The following is a 13911-nucleotide window of genomic DNA, read 5'->3' as shown; positions in this document are numbered from 1 at the left end:
CTAACACACACAGATGTTTGTGCTTTGATGCGTCCAAGCGTTCAATAATTTAGGCTTTCTGGTCTAATGAGACGCCCGTGATGATTGTGGCCTGTATCGATTATCTGCTGGACATCAGAGCAGGTTAAAAGGAGCTTCTGGACTCCACAGGAAGTCCCCGTAAACCAGCTTTTACTGGATTAAATATAGATGAGCGCTGATCCAAACCCTGAAAACACACACACACACACACACACACACACACACACACACACACACTCTTCCATTAGCAACCGTAGCACTGTTTGTTTCACGTCAGCTGATGGACAGATAACCTGCAGGCTGGCGTTTAGCCTGTTAGCATGCTACATGAAACTGTCCTGTGGTTCAGCTAAAGCTAACGTGGTGTCCGGCAGAGGCTGCATGAGACCGACAGGTCCATCAGGGAGAACAGACGTTCCCTGATCAAACTGGCTCGGTTGCTTCATTCCTGCTCCCAGTTTAGTCATGTGACAGCAGAATGGGAACGCTGGAATGCTAATGTGCTTTTAAATCCCAAACATTCTCATCAAAGCCTGCAGGACTGCTCTGACTGGACCTTTGTTCTGGAGCAGGGAACATTCACAGGAACATTTCTAATGGAGCGTTTGAGAGGGAGGAAGAGTGGGAACAAAGACAGGAGGGAATAGTAAAAAAAAATTAGGAGAAGAAATTAGTCAGAAGAGAGACAAGGGACAACAGATTAAATCAAAACAAACTCGAAGGAAGAGTCCAAATCAGGACAAAACAGAGACTGGGAGGGAGCAGCCAGAACCAAACAAATGGGAGGGAGCAGAAACCCCCCCAAACACCAACAGGAGATGGGAACAGCTTGTGGGAACAGCTGAACACGGGGTTCAGAACAAAATCAGGAGAGATCAGCCCAAACAATCAGAATTCACCGATGTGGACAGAGAAAAGACCAGCAGGGACTGATGCCCCCCCCCCCGTTACAACCTGGGACGGGCCAGTAGAGCCTGGAGAGCCTCCTGCACCGTCTTCATCGGTGTCCATGTGGATGAAGATGAGGGAGGAGGAAGGTCACAAAGTTCTGAATACCCCCCCCCCCCCCACACACACACACACACACCAGTGCCCACCCACCCTTCAAACATCAGGAGCTATTTATATCAACTTCACCCTCACGCTGTGTACAAGTGTTGGTCCCCCCCCCCCCCCCCCCTCACTCGCTGTTGCCATGGAGCTCAGAATCGGTGACATCACAGTTTGCCAACTGAATCGCATGTTTGTGTTCACGCAGCCGGAATGTGAGTGAGCTCGGCACGGATCAGGTGACGAGCAGAAGGCTTCCAGCTGGAGAGCACGCGCACGCGCGCACGCACGCACACACGCACACACACACACACACCATCTGTCAGAGGTAACCTAGACTGAGTGTTCCAAAATGGCGGATGTAAACAATAACACCCCTTGAGTGGACACTTCAGATTATGTCCAAATCCTAAAGGACGCTTATGTAAACTTTGTTTTTGTATCTTACCATTTACGTATGGGAACGGCCCCCTGGGGCGGACCCTTGGGAGGGAGGACAACTTGGTCGGCCTGGGACACCCTGAGTTGGAGGGTATTAATATGGTTGTCTCTCCCCTGAAGTGTGTGTGTGTGTGTGTGTGTGTGTGTGTGATGCACGAGGCTACAGCATAAATAATCCAAGCATTCCAGCTCCAGAGACAGCACGCCACCACGCCACCATGCCACCGGCGGCGTGACCAAGGCGACACGGTCCAACCGGACCATCCGACTCGTTGCTACGACGCCCCCTGTCCGACACGCCGCTGATACGTCGGCCTTATCACCTCTGCCAATCAGAGGGAGAGAGGGGGAGAGGGGACAGTGAAGGCATCACTGAAGCAACGCCGCCATTGTTCCTTTCATTCCAGCCTCTGGCTCTGACCACAAACGCACCACAACCTCCATTTAGTGCCCAGTGAATGAGACCAGTTCATAAAAAGACAGTTTGCTCTCTTTTCTCACTGATCTGAGGCGTGAAAAGCAGCTCGGGAGGCGCCAGACTCAGGACGGGGGGGGGGTCCTGCTGGGCTTTATGGGCTGGAAATGGATCCTACTGGGCATTATTGCATTTGGACCATTGGAGGGTTTATTGCTTTATATTTAGAATGAAGGGCCCATTCAGCACCACTTGGGCTGGACCTTCTTGGGCACTTCACAGGGTTTATCCACAACCGTCGGGGGTTCCTCATTTTAAAAAGGAGACAATCCGATGTGAGGACAATTTAGGTTCTCCCGGAAGATGCTAGTTAGCAGATGACAGGAGGGTTGGGGCACTTTAGTGCTTTCCTGCATTTTATCCTGCCAAAAATGCAAGTGGGCACTTTTATGGTTGTGGGAATCGTCCTGTAGAGGGCAGAACGGAACTTTTGTCTTTTTAAGTGTTTCTCTGGCGAGACTGAAGGACTCATTTCTCTACTGCATTATGTTGGATGCTTTTCGTCTAACGTTAAATTTTATACGTTTTTAAAAAAAAACAAAAAACAGTCATGTTTTTTTCTTAAAAAGGAAAGTAACCTTGATGCTAACAAAAAGATTTTCCTCTTTAACAGCCTAGCTAAAACGATATTTAACGAAATGTTAAATCTGGTTCAGGGAATCTTAACATTTCTTTCTTGATAGTTTAAAAACTTCCAGTTGTTTATTTTCAAAGGTGTTTCTGAAAGTCATTATCGTCCGGCCTCTCAGGCTAGCTAACCTGAGCATTTGGTGTTGCACAGAATATTAAGCTGCTTTTCTAGCGCGCAGAGCAAAGGGGAAAACATATCACCATCTGAGCGTGTTAACGTGACATGCTAACCGTTAGCTGTAGCTGACCACGTTGAGGATCGTGTTTGAGGTACAGCTTCCTGTTTTAAAGGCTAAATTTCTTCAGAACCTGCATCGGCACTAGCTTAGCAGGAAATCTGCCTCGTCTGTCCGGGAAAGCAGCCGTTCGCATTTACAAGCTGTCACGGCGCATTTACCATGTAAATTTCATTAGCGTGACACAGATGGCACAACAGAAGTTAGCAAACAAGACAAACATGCTAGTAACCCTGTTGGAACAAGTTCACACATGACGGTGTTACTAAAAACCAACATTCTTCTGCTTCGACTTTCTCCGCTTGAGGGGAGAAGTTCAGAGAGCGATAAAAACAGGAGATGACAGCCGCCGTTGGTCTGTAAATGGTTTTTATTAGCAAAATAAGGGAGATGAGTCTACAAAGGTTCCCTGTCCTCAGAGAACGTACACACACATCGACAGCTGCGGCAGTTTTCCTTTACGTGAGCACAACCGGGAACGTTTTTTTTTTTTTTAATCACAGGTCTTGGCAAAGTCGTTCCGATCTTAAAAATTTAAATTTAAAAAAGAAAAAGAAGTCGTGGGTCTCTCGGGCTTCCCACCTCTCAAACCCTCCTGACCTTGCTACCGACCTCTACAACCACCTTTCCAGCCATCCGTCACCTCCGAATACATTAAAATATACGTAAAATGTGCCTTTTCTTTCAGCTTCAAACACCAGAGTGTGTTTTTAGCGCAGCGCCTCAACCAACCGCGTCCTGAATGAATCTTTGTACAGTTTAAAAACCAGGACCCCTGATATTTGGGGCATAAGTAACAATAAACATCTCAGTATTGTACTGTGTGATTGGCCAGTAGGCCTTCCATTGTCATGGTGATTGGGGGGGGGGTTCAGGGGAGTGTGGAGGCTACATGTTGATCACCATGGAGACCCGTGGCTCCAGAGGGAAACCTTCCTCCTCCCATTAGCTCAGTGATGTGCACACAGAAGATAGCAAGGACACAACATAACAGCTTAGCTTATTTTTTTTCTTCTTTTTTTTTTTTTAGCGTCGAACATTTCAGCAGGCAACAGAACGAGCGTGGACTACGACTGCGGAGAGGAGCATGCCAAGGCACAAGAACCGACGAGCTGGACTCAAGAGCTCCGCCTCCCTTCTTCTCCTTTCGCTAGCGAGGGAAGGAAGACAAAGAAGCGTTCCCACCGATTCCTCTTCCGGAGACGGAAAGAACGACAACCAAAAAAAAAAAGGCTGCAAAAATGAAAAACAATTAATAAAACAAACCGGGGGAGGAAAAAAAAAAAAGGCAGTAAAAGTTTGCGGCGAGGCGTTTACAATGATACCAACATCCTACACAAACGTTGCAACGCTAGTTCAAAATGTTCAGTCAAAAAACATAAATAAAGCTGTTAAAAGTGGCCTATAGTACAGCGACGGTCTCCGGACGTCCTCACGACTCCTCGTCCTCGCCCAACAAAAACACCGGCTCCACCGCCTGAGAAGCACAGAAGAGGGTCGTCATCAGCAGGAGGGCAGTTAGCATTAGCGGATGCTAACTGTGCCCGCGTCAAATCATTGCGTCCACAGCTAGTGGCTGCTACGCTAACAACAAAAGGCCTCTCACCGGGAACATAAACGCCGTCCTACTCGCCGCGGTCCTCAGAAGAGACCGCAGTCCTTCAGGTTGTTCTTGATGATGACGTCGGTGACGGCGTCGAACACAAACTGCACATTCTTGGTGTCCGTGGCGCAGGTGAAGTGGGTGTAGATCTCCTTGGTGTCCTTCCGCTTGTTCAGGTCCTCGAACTGACACTGAATGTAGGCGGCCGCCTCCTCGTACGTGTTGGAGCCTGCGGGAGGAGACGAGGAGGATCGGTGACCTCTCCGCGGCTACGCTAGGCTAAGCAGGATTGGCAACGTTTACCAGCATATTCTGGGTAACAGATGGTGAGAGGACTCTTCTTGATCTTCTCCTCGAACAGGTCCTTCTTGTTGAGGAACAGGATGATGGACGTGTCCGTGAACCACTTGTTGTTGCAGATGCTGTCGAACAGCTTCATGCTCTCGTGCATTCGGTTCTGTTGGGGGGGGGGGGTGTTTAGAGAGGAAGGTAGCTCGGTCTACAACTGGGATCGGCGCCCTCCTGGCGAGCTGCTCACCATCTCCTCGTCCTCGGCCAGGACCAGGTCGTAGTCGCTGAGGGCCACGCAGAAGATGATGGCGGTCACGCCCTCGAAGCAGTGGATCCACTTCTTCCTCTCGGAACGCTGGCCGCCCACGTCGAACATCCTGGAAGGAAGAAAAGAAGAGTCATCGTTTATTGATGAGCCATTAGGGCAGCAGGACTCCAGGCCCCCACTTCCTGTCGGGGCTGCAGCTGCACCTTCACGCCTGAGGGGGAATTTCTGTCGGAGACAGGAAGCTAATCAAACACTCCCGAGTCGGAGGCAGGAATTCTCACTTGAAGTGCAGGTCCTTGAAGGTGAAGTGTGTCTCCACAATGCCTGTGGTCTTCACTCGGGTCCTCAGGACATCCTGCTGAGTGGGGATGTAGGTGGTCTGGGATATCCTGTCCAGATCGTTCAAGTAGCTGGGGAGGAGAGGAGAAAGGATGAAGGAGGGAAGGAAACGAGCACAGGAGAGGAGAAGAGAGGAGGAGGAAAAGGGAGGCCAGGGGGACAAAACGTCCCGAACTGGGCCAAACTCAACAGGCCACAAGGACGAGTCAAGCTAGCAACAAATATCAGCCAGCCGGTCCACTTCACTGCACAAAATTATCCTCTGTAACTGCGCACAAGCCCCGCCCACAATGGCGTCCTCGATGCAGCACCGAGCCAGACGCTAATTACACCGAAAATGTGTCCGTCAATCTGAGCCTGTGTGAACACACTGGAGCCTTGTGTTAGCGCTCGCAGCTTAAATATTTAGTGTTACAGCACACACGCACACACACACACACACACACACACACACACACACACACACGATCAACAGACAAACAGGCCTTTTGTTTGAGGGAACATTTAGCAACGGTGAAACCTCATCGGCCGGATCAGCAGAACCAGTCAGGAAAAAGGCAACATCTCTGGCCCCGCTCAGCCTTGTCTAAACAAACACACGCGATGATGTCACCACTTTCACAACATGTATTACACTGGGGGGGTGGTGGTGGTGGGGGGGGGGGGGCAAATATTGACAGACTGGAAGTGCAGGCATGTGAGTGCTGCGGGTTCCACGCTGCCAGAGCGACTCTGCCAACGGCTTTCTGGAAGCGCAGCAATCAGCACAGCACTTTTGCTTTTGCTGGCTAAGCTAACCTCAGAGTGTGTGTGTGTGTGTGTGTGTGTGTGATACTCACTATGCTGCAGAGTCGTTCAACTGGTACTCGCGGGAGCGGCTGAAGCAGGCCTGGACGCCGCCGTCCCTCCACAGCCTCTTGATGACTCCGGCCAGCTCGCCCGTCATGAAGCCCTCCTCTGCTGAGCCCGCCAGCACGAACAGCTGCCGGGCGTCGTCCTGGTGACAGAGGCAGGCGGACATGAGCCACAGATACCAACTCCCGTCGCACCCTTGTGGAGGAACTAATCTAGAGTGCTGATTGGCTGGTGAAACATGCTGCACTGTCCATGAGGAACAGGGCGCAGAGGAAGGGCTTCCCGGATCACCTGTGCTACGCTACATGCTAAAATGGGGATTGTTCCTTTGATGCTCCCGCCCACAGGCATCAAAGCAGACATGCTCTGGTTTTCATCACTCACTGCTCTGGCGGCGTCGCCGAAGTCGATCTTGAGGCGGCCCATAGCTCTGATGATGGCGATGATGGATTGAATGGTGTTGCTGTAGACCACAGCCTTGTACTGCTTACATTCTTCTTCTGAGTAGCCCGCCTCATGTATGATCCTGCGGAGGGAAAAGGGGGGAGGGTAAATGTGGTCAGGGAGTCGAGCCCTTTTCCAGCTCGGTGTCACACGGCGGCGTTGGAAAAGGCTCCAAACGCCACAATAGCTGGAAAAAAACCCGTCTTTTCCTTTTCTCTGAAGGACCTGAACTCATTCACCCGGAGGAGCCTTGAACCCTGCGCTACCGCTAACGTTAGCATCGCTCACCGCTCTACTACATTTACAAAACCACAAACGTTCCGGCAGAAACGGAACAAAATTCCAACTGCATGCGAATGCAGTTTTGCCACTGAAGTCACCTTAATTTTCGAAAAAGTCACATTTCTATCAGCTTTGTGGATGTGGCACCTTCAGAGGTGCATTAAAACGGTGCTAAACAAGACATTTAAACGGTTTTCCTCAATTAAAACTTCAGAGTGCATCATTTACTGAACAATAACCACAGAAATAAACAAACAATATATTTAAAAAAACTCATGATGTAAATCATAGTTAAATTACAATAATTTGATTGCCACATTTAATAAGAGGCCATTTGTTCTGCAGCCGCATTACATCTTGATAATTGTCAATTGACAGTAATTAAGTTGATATTGTGGGGGTGGGGGGTGGGGGGGTCAGAGAACAGCAACATTAAACTCACTTCATCTGCTTGACAATTGTACTTTTCCCAGATTCACCCGCACCTGCAAAACACAGAAAAACACATATCCGGCCAATTTAGCAACTTCATTTAATTTTATTAAATAAATAAATAAATAAAAGGTTTATTTGGGAAAAGTGCAGAACAGGTACCCATGAAACTGGAACTAGACTAGGACTTTGGGCAGATTAAAATAGCGAAACCAGAATGTGTGTGTGTGTGTGTGTTTGAGAGACATTGAGGTTGAGGTTTAAAGGAATCTTAAACCTCTGGCTAGTTTTTTCTTTAATCGGTTCAATCTTCCCCTCCGTTAGCTCGCTCCTGCCATGGTCGCTAAAGATGACGCAGCTCCGCGTCGCCATTAGCAGCGCGGTGTCAACGCTGTGCCAAACTAATCATAAAATGGATTATCGGCAGCTGCGAAGCGCCGGAGAACCTGAGAACTGAAGCTGTCGACAACTAATCAGGTTGATGCTGCTGCGGCTGAGACGCAGTCGAGACAATGTGATGGGGGGGGGGGGGGGGGGAGCGAGCACGAAGGGAATCAGGCTGGCGGCTTCTGCTTTGTGGATCTTTCAAACGTCACAGCGCCATGGCAACGGCTCCCGTTATATCCAGGACATCTATAGTGTAAGGCCACGGTCACCTGAAGAGGGTGTGTGTGTGTGTGTGTGTGTGTGTGTGTGTGTGTGTGTGTGTGTGTGAGAGAGAGAGAGAGACTGAGCCATTATGCATCTGCTGCTCTTTTCCTGCCCCTGATGTTGTGATAACCGGTGACGCAGGCGCAGCATTATGAGCATTCTGGCTGATTCCTGGTCCAGATCAACAGAGCCACCAAGAACCGCTGACACCTGATTGGGTCTCGCTCCTCTCGCCGTGGCCCCGCCGACGCGCCTGTGCAGACGGCAGCACGCAGCTGACTTCAAACAGAGCAGAAGCTGCTGATGACACTAAATACATCTGCTCGAAAGCTTCCAGGACACTTGAAAACAAAAAACAACATCTATGCAGATTAGCTTAGCAGGCGACAACTAGCATGAGCTGATAGCCAGCTGCTAATCTGACCAGAGGGCGCTCACATCTCTGGCACTGCGCAAGATTTTTAAAACCAATTGACATTGAGCCCCCCCCGCATCACAAAAACAGGAAGTCGAATCACACTGTAAAATCTGGCGCATCACACGCTAGCTCAAAATGCTATCAGAGGAGCCGCCAAGGCTGTTGCATTATAAATGACGTGCTTGATCCAGCTCCACTTTCATCAGAAACGACGTGTCCAGGGGCGGACCCGCGGGGTCAAATCGCCATTTTACCTCACGTGACTTATTTTTAAACCGTGTTCAGCACAAAGAAAATGTCTGAACATTCTGACGAAGCAGGAAACGACCGTCTGCTAAATCTCCACTGTGATCAAAGGCAACGGTTGCGTTGACCTCCTCCACCTCGGTGATGTCACCAGGGCGCGGCCCATGTAAGGGCCCGAGGGCCCACAAATCACGGGCATCCTCCTGGCCCTTCAAGGGTTACCCAGAACCGCGGCTCTGACCCCAGAATCATGTTACAGCCCCCCAGCTTTGATCCTGGCCAGTCTGAAACCGCTGCAGCAGCTGGTTCCTGTTTCAAACGGTTTCAGAGGGAACGAATCAAAGCTAACGGCTCCTTTGGCGGAGTTGCTCCCTTCTTCTGCAACAGAAACAGGCCACAAACACTTCTGTAGCTTTTTGTTGCGCGTTTCACTAAAACGTTGAGACCAAAAACCTGCGGAGGATGCTAACGTCGCAACGTTGGCTCCAGCTAGCATGTGCTGCCCGACGGCTTCTGCGCGGCCTGATGCTAAAATCTGGTTTTGTGTTTTGGATGAGCTGTGATCAACGTATGGATTAACGCACGTGCGCTAAGCGCCATCACACCATTAGCTTCTGTTCACGTGTTAAAAACGGGGACTGCTTAAGCGAAGATTTCCCTTCCAGCTAATTGCTTCTGCACATTTTCCAGCTGACCTGTTACTTCCCAGAACCCCAACCCGATAAAGACGTAAGCTAACAGCGGACAACGCTAATGCCGTGACTGGAGAACATCTGCGAGCGTCGTGTCAAACAGCTGCATCTTTACAGCCACAAACCAGCCGGTAAATTCAGAGACGCGCGGTTTGAACTTCCTGATTAGCGATGCCACATTAGCAGCGCGCACGTGGCGCCATCTCCTCATCCCCGTTGCCGATGACACGCGTTCTTCTGCGGCGTCTGTCAGATTCCCTCCATGATTGAGGATCTGAGGATGAGTCGCTCGTGAAGGAATCCAGGATCCATCGGGGGATTTTTGGGACCGGGTAGTTCTGGTTTTCCACTGCAAATATCGCCGCCCTCAGAGCTGCCAGTTGTTATAGCAACATTCCTGTAACCGTGCGTGTCACTGGCGAGGAGACGCGCAAACAACCACCGCTGATAAAGCCGACAGTGTTTGTTTTTTAGGCCGCTGTGATCCCACAACCGGTTTTAGGAAGACGTCAAAGAATTTTCCAGGAAGTCCGATTATTGTAAATTACACTATTATTAGGTTCTGTTGGCCACAACCTAACAGACCAGCTATTTAAGCTTTTAGCATTGCTAGCACATTTGCTCCATCAAATCAAGGGAGTTGAGCTGTGACATGTTAGCATGGAGAGGGTAAAGCACAGTAACCAATACCGATACAGAGTATCGGGCCGATACCAGCCTTGGTTCAAAGTTCGGTATTCCTAATATCTTCAAGCGATACTCACGGCAGAAAAGCGTCCCGTTCAGACAAACACGGCTCACGAAATAAAGGTGGGATGAAGAGTTTTCCTGTTTCGGGATCGGATCGGCCGATATTTTGCCTTTTATGCCATTTGCTCGGCCGTAAGTTCTTAATTCAATGACGCCGTTGCAAAGGTTGGGAACGGTTGTTTTACTGGTCTGATTCAGGAGTTTCACTGCACCGACACGTTTTCAAAGAAGTCTTTTAAATGTTCAACACGTCGGATTCAAACAAACTTCGGCGATGTGGAATGTGCAGAGTTGTTGGGTTGTTATTTGGGTTGGTCCCGATTGATCTTTGAACTCATTTCTCTTCATGTTCAACCTTTTCATCTCAGTTTGGGGTAAAAAACTTGTTCGGATACTCAACAGTAGACAAGAGGATACAGAACTGAGACCAGTTATAGAGACATATTGATCCCTTACGTGATCGGTAGTCGGTTTATTCTAACGTTAACTGGTGATGGGCCCCAAAAACCCTGTTTAATAGTAGCGACTTGCTAACCCCCCCCCCCCAGGGTGAACCAAGAGATGTATCCAGAAATATACATACATCAGACGTACGAGCGGTATCGGCATCGTTCAGGACTCAAGAGTAATATCAAACATCCCTGCTAACCCTGCCTGTTTTGTAATTAGCTTAGGCTCAGTCACTAACGCCCCCCCACCCCCGTCCCCAGGAACAAGGTTCCATATCAGCCTTCAATCTCGCGTCCATGCGGCGCACAGCAAACTGTAGGAGTCCACATTAGCGCAGCAACATTTCCTGGAAGGCGCACACAAGGCTACAGCACGGCCGATTTAACCGAAGCTAACGGCTAAACTGGGGTGCTGCGGCTAAAGTGAGGCAGATTCTGGAAACCGCTGGATTATTAATAGAGTCTCCTCACGCGTGCACGGCAGAGAGAAAGTAATTAGGCTGAGGAGATTGTAATCTTATTTTAGCACGTAGAGATGAACACTGGGATAACTGGGTCTCGCTGGAAATAGGAGCCGAATAAAGACGGCGAGCTAAATGTGAAGCGTTTTCATTGTTCGGAAAAGACTTGTGCCAACGTGGGAATGTTCATGCTAGCTGGAGGATGATTTAGCAGGTTAAAGCAAACTGGTGGAACGGCCAGTGGCCACATCTGGGCGGCCACTGCCTCTCTGGAGGGGTGGACAGAACCGGTGGACAGAACCGGTGAAGGGGGCATTTTGAGAAACCGAAGAATTAGAGATGAGAAGATTAACACCAGCCCTTTCATTTTTAATGCCCCGGCTCTCGTTTTACGCCCCCCCCCCGTGCTCCTCTCTCACCCGCCTGGGTGTCGATTTAGGTGCCGACTTCAGGAGGGATTAAAGGCAAATGACAGGAAGTGCCCTCTCCCCCCCGGTGAGGTGGTGGGGTGGGGGGCAACTGTCACAACAAAGCCCCCCCCCACCCTCACAAACCACGAGGCCGAAGCCAAACAGCTGATCAGACCTGTGGCGGGAACCTGACCGGACTCGTTTGCTCAAGAATGCGGCAGGAGCGAGTCCTTCGCTAACCGCTAGCCGCTCATCCGACCGGGAGGGTGAGCGTTGCCGGAAAACCACTCGGCAACAGGCAGAAAGGATGAGGAAATGTTTGTTTAGCTTCACTAACAAGCAAGCGTGTGTGCGTGTGCGTGTGTGTGTGCGTGTGTGCGTGTGTGCGTACAGCACGTCCTTTGTCAAATGTTAGCTCGGGGCTTTGCATCCTGATGACCCACATCGCGTCTGTGTGCATGTCAACATCCAGCGAACCAGGCTACCTGTGGAAAAGTTGCTAACCTATGGGCCCTGTTTGCACGGATAACAGTTTAGCAGTTAGCGTGTGTGTGTGTGTGTGTGTGTGTGTGTGGGGGGGGGGGGGGTTGGGGACCAAATCCTGAATGAATACACAAAACAACAGTCACCAAATGGCCAACAATGGCTCAGCTGCCTCCCTGGTTCAAAGCCTGTTTTCACGCTTTTATTTATAGGGACTGGAAGCAACCATGAAGACAAATCGGTCGGTTGCCGTCAGCAACAAAAAGGTCAGGAGCCGCTTATCTGTGCGGCGGCATGCCGCGCATACCGCCGCCGAGTTATTCACCAGGACGGGGCCTTCGACTGACTGGATCTCAGGTGAAAGCGTCTTTTAACACAGGTGTTGTGGGGGGTCGTTGCCCCCAAAGGAGCCCGACGTGGTGTGTCAAGTCTCTGAAATTGGAGTTAAACACTTGAAAATAAAGTTTTACAGCCACATCCAGACAGGCTGGGGGGGGGGGGCTGGCTGAACGGGGCCCATTGTCACGCCGTTAGACCAGAGGAAAGGTGGCTTTGTGACGGGATTTACACAATAAAAAGGTGGATGAACGGCTGGAAAACCAACCAGGGGAGAGAAAGAAAGGGGGGAACATTCCGTGAGTTTATCACTGCAGAAGAATGTAGTTAAAACCCGCAGAAACCGATTAATGATCGATGTCAGGGAATAATATCGTGGTGCATTCACTGACCGGAGTTTCCAGCTCTTTTGGGGGCGAACTAAAGCCAAAGCAACGAGGCGGGCTAACGATGCAGAGCGGAGCCGACCCCTCCTCGACCTGACCCCGGGTTTAGGGAGGCGAGGTGCCTCCTTCCTTACCCAGCAGCAGCAGCTTGACCTCCCGGGCCGCCTTCTCTCCGTCGTCCCGCAGGTTCCGGTCGATCATCTTGCTGCGCTCCACCGCCGCCTTGTCCTCCGTGCTCAGCGTGCACCCCATCTCCGACCGCTTCCTTCAGACCCAGACGGTGTAGAAAAGGGTTCAAAATACCACATAAACCCACATGAAACGGTCGAAGCTGCCTTCACACCGCGCGCACACATACACACACATACACACACACACACGCCCTTTTCTTAAATGACAGCCAGGCGGTGCGTTCAGGGAGTGGAAACAAGGCGAAGCGAGCCGTCGTTTCGACAAAAGTCTGGCGTTTCTTCGTCCCGCTGGACTGTTTTGGGACTAAATTCCGTTTTTCATTGGAGAAAAGTGCAGTTTAGTCAGTGAAACAGCTGCTCGGGGATGTCTCCTCCGGCCGCTCGCCTCCATTCGTTGCGGCGGTGGCTGCAATTAAACCACCGAGAGAAGCGGGGTGTCCAAAGTTCCGTAACAGCACCGCCGCACTTCCGGTCTGCCTCTTCAAAATTAAACTTTCTGTGTATTTTAAGATGACTTGGAGATTCTTGCTGGTTTTATTTCATTCCATGTGTGATTAATTTCCGATTTGGGCTTTTATTCATTTCATAAAGGTGTTTATGTTTGGATTTTAGTCGTAGTTGACATAGTTTAGTATTTTTGTGCCCAGTATTTTACCGTTTGAAGTATTTTTAATTCAAATGGACAAATCACGAGGTAAATGTTATCTTATACTTTGTTACAATATAGTATAAAAAGCGTATAGATTATATATTTATATTAAGTTTCGAAAGTTTCCTCATTGTGATGCAACTTTTCCTTCCATTGATTAATTGACCCATTAAATCTGAATTCTGTGACCCTCTGTTGTTTAATCCCGAGCTGATCTCGACTTGGTGATCACACCTGTGCCGTGGCTCACTGGCCCAGCTCTTTATTCCCTAATAAACAGAACCACAATACTACACACCAACCATACACACGGAAACGTTGCATTTTGCGGATCTTTCGTAGTTAAAAGACAATTAATTTGGCCCATTTCTCGCGCTATGCTTTTATTCCGAAAGGACAAAAAACCGGAAGCAGCGGAATGC

The 13911-nt window shown here is 49.8% G+C and overlaps 1 protein-coding gene across 1 annotated transcript; it reads right to left on the bottom strand.

The window, feature by feature from the left end:
• Positions 1 to 3205: 3205 nt before the first annotated feature.
• Positions 3206 to 13269, bottom strand: gnai1 (guanine nucleotide binding protein (G protein), alpha inhibiting activity polypeptide 1). Its single transcript, XM_011613286.2, has 9 exons — positions 12784 to 13269; positions 7378 to 7420; positions 6594 to 6735; positions 6194 to 6351; positions 5297 to 5425; positions 4995 to 5124; positions 4760 to 4913; positions 4460 to 4685; positions 3206 to 4330 (listed from the first exon to the last, which is right to left on the bottom strand). Exons 1-8 carry the CDS (start codon positions 12899 to 12901, stop codon positions 4495 to 4497), a joined length of 1065 nt encoding a protein of 354 aa, XP_011611588.2. The 5' UTR covers positions 12902 to 13269; the 3' UTR covers positions 3206 to 4330; positions 4460 to 4494.
• Between the last annotated feature and the right edge of the window lie 642 nt (positions 13270 to 13911).

This window comes from Takifugu rubripes, chromosome 18, assembly GCF_901000725.2.
Source record: "Takifugu rubripes chromosome 18, fTakRub1.2, whole genome shotgun sequence".
In the NCBI taxonomy this organism is placed as follows: domain Eukaryota; kingdom Metazoa; phylum Chordata; class Actinopteri; order Tetraodontiformes; family Tetraodontidae; genus Takifugu; species Takifugu rubripes.
The sequence above is the reverse complement of the archived record's forward strand: the minus strand, read 5'-3'. Positions and strand labels throughout refer to the sequence as shown.

Excerpts from the sequence above, each read along its gene's own strand:
- gnai1 (XM_011613286.2), bottom strand. The coding sequence starts at position 12,901 with ATGGGGTGCACGCTGAGCACGGAGGACAAGGCGGCGGTGGAGCGCAGC. Across the intron at positions 5,125-5,296 it reads TTCAAGGACCTGCACTTCAA|GATGTTCGACGTGGGCGGCC; the intron begins GTGAGAATTCCT and ends TCTTCCTTCCAG. Across the intron at positions 4,686-4,759 it reads CTGTTACCCAGAATATGCTG|GCTCCAACACGTACGAGGAG; the intron begins GTAAACGTTGCC and ends CTCCTCCCGCAG.